We start from the raw sequence: 14,943 nt of genomic DNA, 5'->3' as shown, positions 1-14,943 counted from the left end.
TTTAGAATTTTTATATGAAGAATAATACTTACCTATGCCCACACTTGATATGAAAACAGAACTGAACAAGTTTAACTGTCAGCATGAGAGATGTAGGCTACATATTTCAAAACTTTTCTATACATATTTTTAAATAAAATAACTGTGGTATATCTTTTCTTGTGAAATTTAAAAAAAAAAAAAAGAAGGGAGCAGTGCATATATATTTTATGTGGAATGAATACTGGTGATCATTCCTCAATGTAGAAATTAGATCAACCATAAGGATCATTTCCTGCCCTTCAAGCTATAGAACTTCCAGAGACCTAATTTCTCAAATAGAAATCAGACAAAATGCAGAAAGATCCTTCTGGACAAAGCACCCCATATAGCAGCTTTAACCACCTAACACATGGATACAAAGTAGTTTGAGATAAAAGCAGCTGCATGACCTAAAATCAAAAACTGTCTTAAGCCCTGTTCTAGATTTGCTTCTGATTTGATAAAAGACTTTAGGCAAACAATTAATCTGGATGTCTGTGTCCTCATTTACTAAATGAGAATATCCTCAAGGGGTACTGTACAATGCCACTATTTATGAATCAAAGCAGTACTAGAAAAATATTTAAAGCTATAAAACCTATTAAAATATAAATTATTATTAATACAGTCATGATCTAATGAAAATAGGTTCCAAAGAAATTCAAATACTCAAAATGGTTACAGTGTAACAGCATTGAAGAAGCCAAAGAAAAATGAAAAAAATTTATATTTCAAGTTCCTTATTTTGAAATATCAGAATAGGATCAGATTGATTTTTGGTTGCTCTACCACCTGCTATGGGTGACTTAGATAAGTCACTTTCCTCTCTAAGCCTCCATTTCTTTCTAGTAATGGTGCTTATCTCATAGATTATGGTAAAGATTAAATACGATAACCTCTGGCACATAGTAAACCTTACCAAAAAAACCACTTGCCTGTTATTATTACAAATACTATTATCTTTGTAGTAGTTGTCGTCATTGTCATTACCATCATCATCATCATCATCATCATCATCATCATCACTGCTCTTTCAAGGAAGTAGCATATGACAGAAAGAAGCTACACTTTGGAACTGGACAGATCCTGGTTCAAATCTTACCACTGCTATTTATCAGTTGTATGACCATAGCCCTCTAAAGACTCTTATTTCACCTATAAGATGTGGAAGTCACCTCCATCCTAAGGATGTTTTGAGGATTAAATGCAGTCATATCAAGCACCTAGCACAACAGAGGTCTCCTCAATGAAAGTTATTTTTATCTCCCTTGATCCTTTTTAAATGAATTATATAAATCTGTCAAACATTTAACATATGAGTAGATAATAGTTGGCCTGAGCAAGATGGCAACATGGTAAGGAGCCATGGCCTGAGTTCTGACTAATACAGAGGCCAGAGTAAACATAGAGAGAACTTTTCCAACTGTCCTAGTGACAATTGGGACATATTATAACAATACGGTTGCAAAGGATTTGGTGCAGGTACTAGAATTCAATCATTCTCAAAAAACAAGTAAATGTTTTTCCCTATTTGCTAAAATAAGTAAACGGCACTTATACAAGGTAAAAATCTCATCTTCTGATCAATAGCACTGTTATTCGATGTATTAGGAGTTGCTTTTAGTGACTTGTAACATTTAAGCAGCATATTAAAAAAAGTTAATCCTTATTTTTCTACTAATAAAAGAGAATCAAGAATTATCTGAAACAGAGAATACATTAAAATATTATGTAATTGTTTAAAGTGCATTTTATATGTAATATTAAATATGTATATTGTATATTAAGGAACTTGACATTATTGTGTCAAACAAATTAACAAGATTCTAGTGTGAAAAGAGTTACTGGTTTAGAAAAGTTGAAAAAAATCATTTGAAGTTCCCCATCCTGGCTTTCTACTCCCCAAATTAACGCTATATAGAGTGTCTCCTATCAGTCAGACATAAAAACTTAATCACAATTTATTTGTAGCTTGGCTAATTTGTAACAGCTTATATTTGAGAAATGCAAGCAATGTATAATGACTTAAAAGTCTTCCTCTCCGGCTCTTTGGACACAGGACTCTTTGGCTCACAGGACAATAAACAGAATTAATGATAAGAATGTCAACAAGTAAGGTAAGGAAAAAAATTAAAGTAATAGATTTTTAAAGGGTTAGAATATCAACCATTTAGGCTTTTCTTCGGTTATTTTACCTTCAAAGACAAATGAAAGTTAATATGGTAGCAAAAAATCTTAATCTCCTTATTTCTCCATAAGTGTCATAATATGTCACATAAATTTTCATATTTCTGTTCTTTAACCTATTTTTCTTTTCAAAAAGTTCCTATAATCTATTTAGCAAAACAATTGCATAAAAAAATATTTAAGTTACCTTCACATTAACAAGTGGATGAGTTACAGTAAATATTTACATAGACAAACATGGGGTATATGTCAACATTTTCTTGACTGATGGTAACTTGTTTATTTCATCAGTATCTCTCTCCTTTTCTATACCCACTCAGTTCATTGACATCTTACAGAAGCAATAGCCAATAAACGTAAAAATGATTCAACCTGGTTAATACTTTTTAAAGCAAATTAAAGTCTATCAGTTTGGCAAAGTACATACATGGAAATACTCAATATTGACAAGAATCTATGAGGCAATCACTCAGTGCATACTGATGAGAGTATGAGTTGGAACACCCTTCCTGGAAAGCAATTTGGCGATATATGTATATCGAGACTCTTGAATATGTCTAGACCCTTTGATCATATTTCCAGCATTCAAGTCTAAAAAAATCATCCATGGTAATAACAAGATCTAAGTACAGAGATATTCACCAAGGAGTTATTTATAACAGTGAAAACTTAGAAAGAACCTGAATGACCAACAACATGGGAAGGTAGATAAAATGGGAATATTAAATATATAATGTCACATCTATTTGATGAAATACTGTACAGACACTAAAAGTCATATTTTTGAGGAATATCTAATATCACAGGAAAATGCTCCTAAAAAAATATCAGGTTTTTAAAAAAGCAGAATGTAAAACTTTATATGCATAGTATACCATTTTTATAAAAATTACTATACTTGATTAAATAGATATGAATATGGGCATCATAGAAAGAAATACAGAAAATATTCACACTGTTGGTCTTGAAGGGGAAGATAAATAATTTTCATATTCTTCCCTATGCTCTTTATCACTTGCTCTATTATACTGTCCTTCTTTACTATGTTTATTTTGTTTCCCCCACTAAAACATAAGCTCTATGATGGGAGGAATTTGCTTCTTCTGTTCACTGTACCTAGACACACAGCAGTCATTTCAATAAATATTTGTTAATTAATAAATACTATATGTGTATACACACACATATATATCTACAAAATGAGCATCTATGACTTTATTCATCAGAAGTAATAAACATTATTTTGAAAGAAAATATAAATTCCCTACTACAGAATTATTAACCTAATTCTGATCTTCAAGAGTAGCAATTGAGTTCAACCTCTCATTTTATCATCAATTATCCAAAATCCTGCATGAAAAAAAGCAGTCTATGGCCATGACCCCCAACTCAGATTTGGGAGTTTTGTCAAGGTTTCCAGCTGAAATGTCAATTAGAAATTACCTGGACATCAGTCATATGTGCATACAATGTCAACCACACTGAAAACCCCAAACTTTTTCTCCTAGCACCCACTAAATGGCCACAGGTATTTCTCATCTAGGTTGGCCCGCCTACCTTAGGAAACCTCACCTGATGGTTATGTGGATACTGCCTTTCCCTTGATCCCAGACATCAAAGTCAATGGTTAAGAATATTCAATAAAAGAAATTTCTAAATAAAATAAAGATCTTTCACTCTAACAAACATGAGTAGCTGGTAATCAATTGGTAACTTCAAATATTTAGAATTCAGATGGTAATTATTCATTCTGATGACTCAAAATGGATGTCAAAAGGACAGATACATTTTCCATTGGAAAGCCCCCTGGTCCCATCCAGAGCCTATTTATACTTAATTTACTTAAAATTTTAACAAGGTTGATTAACCAAAGGAGAAACCTGTCATAAAATATAAGTGTCAGTTACATTCCAAACAGTTTTTAGGCGCCAGAGATAAGCAAAATAGTTACATTCTAGTGGGGAAGACAGACAATCAACATGAAAACAAAGAAATAATTAGGTAAATTCAGAGAGTGATAGGTGCTCTGAAGATTGATTACATTATGTATATGACAGCAGGGTTCATGTGGAAAGGGCATGGGCGTGATCAGTGATTATAGAATGTTATGAGAATTTATAAGCTGAATGACAAGGAGGCAGGAATATACAGATCCAGGAGAAGGTCATTCCAAGCAGAGGAAATATCAGGTACAAAGGCACTGAGGCTGGAAAGCACTTGGTCTATTTTTAAAAGAACAAGAAGGTCACTGTAGCTGGAGTCTAGAAAGCAAGGGAAAGAAGAAAGGAGATGAGGTGACAAGGTTGGGTCCTGTAGAGTGTGGTGGCCTTGTTTAGGGGTCTGGATTTTATTCTGGGTGTGATGGGATTGCATGGCTTTAAGCAAGGAGCTGATAGGATCCGATTATGAGCAAACAGTAAGGAACGTTAACTGCCAAATAAGAGAGAAGAAAAAAAAAAAATTAGATACAATCTCATAAACAGCCTGAAGCAACTTAGAGAAAGGACTAACATGCCTATATCTCCATCACAGGCTCTGAAGGTGTCAGTGCATTACAGCACCCTAAAGAGCTGATGTTTATCATAATAAGTAGGATTCACCAAGAAAACATTAAAGTATAAAATACTACCATACATTTACATAGCACTTTAAATATTTTATAAATGGTAAAATAGATATCATCTGAAACTATGCTTTTTAGAATGGCAAGGAGAATATAATATCAGAGTTTCATCTAAATAATTTATATTATGCTTCAAGAAATAAATCTTTAGCTAATCAATAAACTTAGTTACCTAAAATAACTCCATTTCTGAGATTTCTGAATAGGCAAAGTTTTAAGCTGTCTTTAAAATAATAAACATACAAAAATCCCTTTCTCTTCCTTACTATTTGCATTGCAACAATCATCTAGGTATAAAATCCACTCAAAAAATATGTTTTTAAATCCATGCTCTACCAGACAAAACCAGTTCTTTCACTGTCACTTAAATATATTCCTATCCCCTCTCCTCTAAACAGGCTGTGGTCTCATTTTCTAATCTCTCTCCTCAGTCCCTCACTATCTCAACTCAAATCCCATCTCCTTCATTTCATCCTCACTGGGTCCAGAAAAGAAGCAAGCATTGTAAAAGTACATTTTTTTCCCATTTATAATTAGAAATAAAGTGAACATTTGGCATTATGTGAATAAAATGGATTTCTTTAAATACACTCATGTGCTTCATCCACAAAGCACTACTTTTTTAATTGCTGCAAGTCTGAACTTCTCAGATTTTCCCACCATATGATGCTAAGTTTGCTCACCACTGTTTAAGGTAGTTATTGTCAAATCACTTTAAGTACATTTTTCCTTTTGTAATTAATTAGCAATCTACGTGACAATGTGAATATTCTGGTCTCCAAAAATTCTTTCACTCAGTGTTTCTTACAATTTCGCTCTTTTAATTATAAGTAATAGTGTGCACTCCTGGGAAAGCTTCAAATTTAAACAATTATGAATGTTCTTTCCTTGCCTCACCCCAAATGCCCAGTCATACCTCCACAGAGGTCAGCTCTGTTTACTGATTCTTGTGTTTCCTTCTGGAAATTTTCAATGTACACACAAACATTTACACATTTCTTCTTTTTTTCTAAATCACAGATGGGACCATATTATATATTCTGTCTTGCAACTTCATTTTTTTTTCAGTTAATATATCCTGGACTTCTTTCCTATCACCTCATACAGATTCATCTCATTTTTTTAAATGGTGACAGAGAATTCTAGTTACCGTTATTTATTTAATTAGTCTCCTAAATGTACATCATTATAATTTTCACTTACAGTTTTATATGATATCAAACAATGCTACAATAAACATCCTTGTATATATAACTTCACACGCTTTGTGTGAATAACATTGGAAAGAAAAATTGCTAGAAATATTACTGCTGGATACAAATATGTTTAATTTTTCTTTTGATAGATAGTCACCAAATTTTCTTTCAAAATTGCATCAATCTACGCTCCCATTAACAGCAATGCTGATTCCTCATCCCTTCTTCCTCATCAACAATGGACATTAGCAAATTCTTTAATCTCTACCAATCTGATACGTGAAAGAAAAACAGCAGCTCACTAGTGTTTTAATTTTTATTTTTATAAACAAGAAGATCAAGCATCTTGTCATGAATTTACTGAATATTTGAAATCTTTTCTCTATGAAATGTTTAAAGCCTCTGTCCTTTTTTCTATTAGGTATTCCTAACAAAGAACAATATTTAATATTTTAAGCAATATATTTAAAGAAATGTACAACAAGCTTCATTATAATTTTCAAAAAATATTATTTTAATTGGTAACCTACACCTAAGTACTCTCTCCAAAAAGTTGCAGTTCCTGGAAGTATATATCTAATTTCAGTATGTTTAATAAAGCTTTATAAACTTGACCTTTATATTGCGAATACTTTAATAAATGTGCTAGAGAATTTCCTATATTAAAATCGCCTTAATTCTTTTTTAAAAAAAAACAAATTTCTATAGGCAATTAATAGGAAGCAACTGAAAATTAAGAAATCAGCATATTGATCTTTAGCTAACATTTTAGAACCACTAATTTCAACTATGGCTTCTTATTTAGTGCTAAACTAAGAAGGCATTTCCTTCTTAGTTTAGAACAGGAAAACCAAAAAACTAAATTAAATCTGTCTTGAGAGAGCACAGTACATCCATCTTTCACTATTACATGAGCTACTCTTTTTCTACTTCAAAAATCAATTTCTTAAAGACCAGGAGTAAACAATCATGTGTTGGAGTGTGGTAAGCACTTACCTGATCGATGTAAAAAGCCGTGCCTGCGCGGATCTCTCGACGCTGTTTGAGATCAGTTTCGGTGGTGTCTCTTGATAAGGCGATGTATTCAACCTCCCGTTTGGTCAACTCCTGAAGAGCAGAGCGTGTAATTGTCCCAGAATAAAAATCAAGTTCCCAACATATGCTTTGGAGCCAGTTATCTGACAATGTCACTCTACAGAAGAGCATTTTAAATGTAATTCTAGATTAAAGCCTTCTGAGCCTCAGCTTTAAGAAAAATGCAATAAATTCAGCATTAACCAAAATATGTATATATCTCTCCTCAGAGCTCTACTTTTACTGTACACAATAATTTATGACTTAATTACTTACTACTTAAGCAATAATAATCAAAATTAGATCTTATAAATCTTAATGTCTCCTGTAGAGTTCTTTTCAAATATCAAGAGTAATAATTTGGCTATTACTTGATTTTCAGACAAACGATAGTCATCTCTGTAAGTAGTGTTCATCTTTTTTTAAAAGGGTGATTTAAATTAATTTACTACATGAACCAATGTTTACCAACTATATATTGATACAATATGTTAGGTATTTAACAAGTGTGAAAATAAGGTAAATATCATTAGTCAGGAGAGACACATACATAACTACTCAGGAAGGAAAAGAAGAAGTAAGATGAGAAGGAGAAGGGGGGTAAAGGGGTTATTATTTCACACACAAAAAATCATTTGATTTGAAGGAGAAACCATCCAGAATCCATTTCTTTTAGAATAATTAATCTATCCCTAAATTAATTTTGCCATATATGTAGCAACTATGTACAAAAAGTTTTTAACATTATCCTTGGTTTTACAACGTTGAATTAAAAGCAATGACATGCTCCAATCCAATAAGGCATACAATATGTTTTTACTAAACAGGAAGAACAAATTAATTTACTGGACGAGTATAAAGAAAAAAGTTGAATGAGCATGCCATTAATGGTGAAAGGGGATATTTCCACACAATGGGATTTTTTTTCTCCACCTTGCCTCGATGTGATGCTGATAAAGATATATTATTATTGTCATTTAGTTTTTTAAAATGTGCTGTTTCCCATGCACCCATAAATTTCAGTATATGTGGAAAGAAGGGGAAAAGTTTTAAATAGAGAAAACATACACCATAGTGGTGAAGATGTGGTGATACCAAATGATGTTTCTCTAAATAAGAACGAATTGCGGGCTTCCCTGGTGGCACAGTGGTTGAGAATCTGCCTGCCGATGCAGGGGACACGGGTTCGAGCCCTGGTCTCGGTAGATCGCACATGCCGCGGAGCAAATAGGCCCGTGAGCCACAACTACTGAGCCTGCGCGTCTGGAGCCTGTGCTCCGCAACAAGAGACGCCGCGATAGTGAGAGGCCCGCGCACCGCGATGAAGAGTGGCCCCCGCTTGCCGCAACTGGAGAAAGCCCTCGCACAGAAACGAAGACCCAACACAGCCAAAAATAAATAAATAAATAAATAATAATTAAAATTTAAAAAAAAAAACGAAAAGAATGAATTGCCCATGAGAGCACAATTTTGGAGTTAAGTAGCAGGTTTTCTTTTAGCAGATACCTCCTTCTGACTTCTGGAACACATCACAGTGCCTTCCAGTCTTGTTTTGCTTAATTTATTTATTTATTTATTTATTTATGGCTGTGTTGGGTCTTCGTTTCTGTGCGAGGGCTTTCTCTAGTTGCGGCGAGCAGGGGCCACTCTTCATCGCGGTGCGCGGGCCTCTCACTGTCGCGGCCTCTCTTGCTGTGGAGCACAGGCTCCAGACGTGCAGGCTCAGTAGTTGTGGCTCACGGGCTTTGTTGCTCCGCGGCATGTGGGATCTTCCCAGACCAGGGCTCGAACCCGTGTGCCCTGCATTGGCAGGCAGACTCTCAACCACTGCGCCACCAGGGAAGCCCTGACTTCTTAATTATAGAATTTTCTTTTTTTTTTTAGGTAAGAAGTGGATTTATTTAGAGAGAAACACACTCCACAGACAAGAGTGTGGGCCATCTCAGAAGTTGAGAAAGACCTCCTGTCTTGTTTAATTGATTGTCTGAATACGATCTCCCACATGAAAAACCCTGTCATTCACATTGGTTGACAAAGTGGTGTATGCCTCTTACTGTTAAATTGTACCACGGTAGCACCCTGAACTGCCACACTGAGGATGTTATCCTCAGTCTTGAGTTTCCTGGGACCCTTTACCAGCCAAGACAAGCACCAAGATCTCCTCAGCTGCTGCTTCACAGAAGTGGTACCAGCAAGCTCACAAACAGCACCAGGAGCAGCAGATGTGCGAGGCGGCAGAGGTCTGTTGGGTTTTTTTGAACTATCTACAAAACTCATTTGATATGAGTGAAATATGAAATGAACACAACTATCAAATTATTTCTATTTAATTTCTCATTGGTTCAACAGGCTTGCCCCCCAAATTTCTGCCTTTAAAGATGTCATCTACTCTGGCTATTACTATGCATAGGATCCTATATCTAATGACAGCAGTACCCACTGCAGAGTTTGGAAGGCAGCTTAGGCTATTAAGTTTTCTTACGTGTATTTCCACATCCTAAAGACGCCTCAGCTCTAATTCACAATTTAAAGTTTGGTGGTTGTTGTTTTTTTAAGATACAAGCTTTATACTTATAAACTTGAGGTGCATTTTTGAGCCAACAAGACTCCCATAATCTCCTAACCTGGCTCATTCCACATTTCTAACAAGCTTCAAAGTCTTGCCAGAAACAAAATCAAAGTGAGATATTGTGGCCTTTGAAATAAGCCAGGTAGTGAGTGCACATCTTAAAACTAAAGAGGTTCTAGACCTGGGATTTTCGGTGGCTGACTCTGCATTCTTAGACAAGACACTTTTGCCTTGTATATTAATAAAGTGAGGATAATACTACAATGGCACATTGTACCTCACAAACTGGTTCTAGGAACAAATAAAAGGTATGAAATTTATGAGCCAGAGGGAGTTAGTTTCTGATATGTCCATTCTATTTTTATCATTCCTGCCCTACATGATTTTGAAAGTACCAAGATAAATTTACCACCGAAATAAAAGAGTACACAAAGTATATTTCAATAGCTTAGAAATCAATTATTTAATATCAAGTTACAAAAGGAAACTTTAAGTAAGCTTTTTCTCTTCTTCCTAAAAAGTATCTTTGGAACAGACCAACTTCATCTGATAATGTTCTTCCTTGAATCATTAGAGCAATGCCTATTAATGCTGACAAAGTAGTAGAAAAAAAGTCCTGTAAATTTTTTTAAATTTGTGTCAAGATTTGAATATTTCAACTCACTTCACAACCGTACTCAGAGAACTACAAACATTTAAGAGGATAACATGTCAGAAAGGGGAAGCAATGTGAGATCTGAAGTCTAGCTCCATCATTTACTCGCTGGACAAAGCTTGAGTGAGTTATTTAATTTCTCTGAACTTATTTTCTCATCTATTTAAGAAAAAAAAAAACGAGTGCAAGTTAACACATAAGAGAGATTCTGCAATCCTTAGGCTCCCTTTAAAGACCACATAGCATCAAAAAGTCAGAATTATTTGGCTTTTCAAAATGTGGACCGAAGATAAAAGAATGTTTCTTGAGTAGTATAAAACTACACTTTGTTTTGTAATCTCAGCGTTGCTGATTCTATCTGCTACTCATTGCCTGAATTTAGATAGATCTCTTTCCTACTGGAAGTGGAGGGTTTTCTACTTACAACAACATTTGCTAAAGCTATGAAAGGCAAATGTACATTTACTTCCCAAGTAAATTATTCCAAATGCTTTATAAAGAAATCACCCTTCAACGTCAACATTTTTAAAGCAATGACTAATCCTGATATTTTTGTAAATTCTTAATTTATTTACAAAATAGCTTATCAAAGTTAAGACCCTTAGGAATCCACAAGAATTCATTGCTTACCAGGTACTGCATAGCAATAGAGCGTCGAAGAGGCCCAGGAGGTCCTATTAGAAAGACATCTTGCCCCAAAAGATCCTTCTGCATTATCCACCTTAGATGTTGAATTACTGATTGAGCCAGAGAATCTGAAACTTTAAGGTGGAAAAAAGGTAAAATGAAATGCAAATCAGAATACTACATATAAGTCTTCAAGCAACCAATGCAGACAGTACATTAAGTTAAAAAATATATATATATATTATATATACATACACATATATACACACATGCACACACATACATATATACATATACACATATATACATTCATACATACATCTGGTGAATTTTCACACTGTTTTACAATAAAACCATTATTATTTAATGTTATAACAGAACAAAGTTTATTACATCACAAAGAGTCACATAATCCCATACTTAAAAGCTTATTAAGAAACGGGGAAAAAAAAAAGAAACGGGAATTCTCTGGTGGTCCAGTGGTTAAAACTTGGGCTTTCACTGCTGTGGACCCAGGTTTGATCCCTGGATGGGGAACTAAGATCCCACAAGCCACATGGTGTGGCCAAAAAAAAAAAAAAAAGCTTATAAGAATGCTTGAACAATGTGTCACCAAAGGAATGAAAGTGATTTTCAAGGGTGATATGAGCAGCTAGTACCATTACTTTGTCACAATTTTAAAGCCCACCTCTTTTGTTCTAAAAACGGGATATGACCAAATCATCCCAGACAATTAATGATTATCATAATTTTGAAAAATTTTTTAAAGCTATAACTTAAGTTGGCACTGGGTTGTGAGATCTCTCAAACTTCACAGTTAGGAAGTCTGATGTAGACTTAAATGACTTCTTTAGAACTTAAGTCTATTCTACACCAACTCTTTTGGGAATAGAAGACTTAAATGACTTATTTAGAATTTAAGTCTATTCTACACCAACTCTTTTGGGAATAGAAGACTACTCCGTATATGCCCTTCTAAGTCTACTATTTTTTTTTTTTTTTTGCCACACGGCATGCGGGATCTTAGTTCCCCGACCAGGGATCGAACCCGTGGCCCGTGCACTGGGAGTGTGGAGTCTTAACCACTGGACCACCAGGGAAGTCCCTAACTCTACTATTAAATCACCCATCAATCCACTCATCTTCTCCCTAAACATTTTTTTAAATGTTTGTACTAATACAATTAATTTGTGTTTGCTCACTTATAAGTCACCCAGTGACCTAGCAAGTGCTTTCCTAGGTATACAAGAAAAACTCTCGCCCTTATACATCGAAACATATAGAATACTCACAGCAGTGTGGCTCAAAATAAAACTGGAGACAGGAGATGGATAAAAAGAACACAGTGGAATATTATATAACAACAACAAAAAAACAGAATGAACTACCATTACTTCCAACAATATGTTTAACTCTTAAATGAGAAAAAAATTTGTCACAAAATAAATCATACGTTAATGATTAATATCACTATTTTGATAAAGCTCAATAAACTAGCAAATTGAATTCTTTACAAATACATACATATGTGATAAAACAGTGCTTGAAAAAGCAAAAAAGCAAAAGAATGATAAATTCAGGATACTTGGACATGGAATCAGAGAGATTCTCATGGATAACTTCAACAGTATTCGCAACATTCTACTTTTTAAATTGGGTGTGGGTACAGTGTTTCTTTTACTATTATGTTGCATTTTATATATAAACACATACAATACTGATATTATGTATATGTATATATATGTATGTGTGTAAATGTATATAAAAAACATAAAGTCTTTTGTATGTGTTGAACAACCCATACTTGTTAAACTTTGTTTAATCATCCAGGAAGGTCATGAAAGAATTCAAAGATCAAACTAAGAATGCTTGCTTAGGACTAAAGCTGTGCTTCCCCTCACCCCCTCCACCAACAGCATAATCTTGCTAGGGTGGTTCCCCCTACCCTCCCTGAAAAAAAGTTAACATTGAATCATTGGAAAAAATAAAGATAAATTTCTGATTTTCTTAATCATGGTGGGACGATCAAGGACAAGGTTTTGGGCAGACTGATTGGTGTGTCACATCACTGAGGTCACATTAAACCATTTTATAATTTCCCCAAAGCAATGCTTCTATGTCTGAAAATCAGGAGACTCATCACCCTCTCCTGTCCTCTATGAAGCCTCTACACCATGCATGGGGGCAAAAACTCATTCTTGGAGGGGGACTTGAGAATAATTCTTAGCTATTACAATGGTCTGTTGCCCACTAAAGGGATGCTGTGCATCAACAGATATACAATATATCTGTGCATTGAAATTCCATGGAATTGGGGAGAGACAACTGGGGGAAAATGTTCTTAGGAATGCAATAATGAAAAACAGAATAAAAAACATTGCCCCAAGACCTATACCTCTGAGAATCTCTCAAGGAGCTCCACAATGCTAGGAAGCAATTCACCTGTACCTCATTCTTAACTATCAGATGTCCACTTAATTATTTTTCTTTCCTACTCCAGGCTTAAATCTTTGTCATATATGGTCTACTCTTTCTTATTTCAAGATAAGTCCATCTGCTTGCTGTTTAAGGATGAAACAAAATAAGAGTTAAGAAGCTCTAATTTCTCTATCAGTAAAATTACACAAAGCTCCCTGTGCTGCAGATCTACCACCTCTTCTTACTTTGATATCAAATATATAATTAAAAACATAAACACTTTGGGTTTTTTTACATTTTCACAAATCTCAGTTTACTTTGGCCACAGGTCTTCTCTACACTATTCGTAAAGTTTTACGTTGCTTCTTTGTATTCACCTTTGGCAATGTGCCTGACCTTTCATTACCTGGACTTGACTATTTAAAATATGAAATTTCCAAAGTTCTATCAGGTAAAGCCAAGTTGGTCTCTTCAGCTTCCTCCCACCTTTTATTATTTATAACTATTTGTAACTATTCATAATGACAGAGTCTCAGTATAGTTCCATTCCATTTTGAATGCCTTGACCCTGGAACTCATATTTCTTTTCAAGATTTTTTTTTTAAATCGAAGGCAGGATTTCCTAATCAAATGTGAGGTCTTCCCCTCCCAAGTTGTCAGTGTTAGCAAAGTGCTGACATTTAGGAATAATTTATCTTTTTCTTAGCAAACTGAAGAAGAATCAAAATTAGAATAAAAGAGCAGTTTGTACACCAGTGTACTTTCTTAAGTGGGAGAGAAAGGCATGGAGATGGAGTTATTTAGAGCCGGATCCTGGGAATCGTGTAGAACTTTGAGTATGTTCATGGGAGTGTCTTCCATTCAGCATGATCCTCACGTGCTGAGAACCACTGGCCCTAAGGCATATCTGACAATTCTCAGCAGTCCCTTCCTTTGCTCTTACCACTCAACAATGGTTCTCAACCAGTGGCAGTATTGCCACTACTCCATGCCTGCCAGAGACATCTGGAAATGCCTGCCTCTACATTTCAATTCTACATAAGTTTCTTACTATGGATAAGCAGCTTCTGAACCCTGTGGCTTGCCTTGTAGTCTACGCTATACCCTCACCAAGACCTCTTCTTTTCCCTTCTTTTGTCTTCCCTTAATAACTCATAATGATAGTCATAATTTATTGCCTTCCTGTCATGTGCTGGGTAAAAATACGAATGATTTTTCATACTCTCATTGAGATCTCACAACAACCCTAGAAGGTAGCAGACTACCGCATATAAGGATACAGACTCAACCCAAACTGTTTAAATCCCAACTGTTTTAGTATAGCTGTTTACTATGTAATCTTAATCAGTTATTTAAATTCTCTGTGCTCAGTTTCTCCATCTGTATAATGGATATGATAAATGAACTTACTCATAAGGTGGTTATGAGGATTAAATTAGGCACTTAGAACAGTGTCCAATAGTAGTATAAGCATTTGTTAAATATTCATTATCCCCATTTTGTGAATAAAAAAAATCAAAGTTCTTATGGTGGCATCATTTGTCCACAGTTGATAAGTTCATAAACCAAGACT

At 34.7% G+C, this 14,943-nt stretch overlaps 1 protein-coding gene across 2 annotated transcripts in view; it reads right to left on the bottom strand.

Moving 5' to 3' along the window:
- Positions 1-14,943, bottom strand: part of VWA8 (von Willebrand factor A domain containing 8) — a 360,366-nt gene that overhangs the window by 307,719 nt on the left and 37,704 nt on the right. For both annotated transcript variants that reach the window (XM_059902829.1, XM_059902830.1), the window contains exons 3-4: positions 10,956-11,086; positions 7,024-7,134 (exon numbers count right to left, since the gene is read on the bottom strand). In XM_059902829.1, the coding sequence (XP_059758812.1) occupies positions 7,024-7,134; positions 10,956-11,086 (242 nt within the window). The remainder of the gene's footprint in view (positions 1-7,023; positions 7,135-10,955; positions 11,087-14,943) is intronic.

This window comes from Balaenoptera ricei, chromosome 18, assembly GCF_028023285.1.
Source record: "Balaenoptera ricei isolate mBalRic1 chromosome 18, mBalRic1.hap2, whole genome shotgun sequence".
NCBI lineage: Eukaryota > Metazoa > Chordata > Mammalia > Artiodactyla > Balaenopteridae > Balaenoptera > Balaenoptera ricei.
The sequence above is the reverse complement of the archived record's forward strand: the minus strand, read 5'-3'. Positions and strand labels throughout refer to the sequence as shown.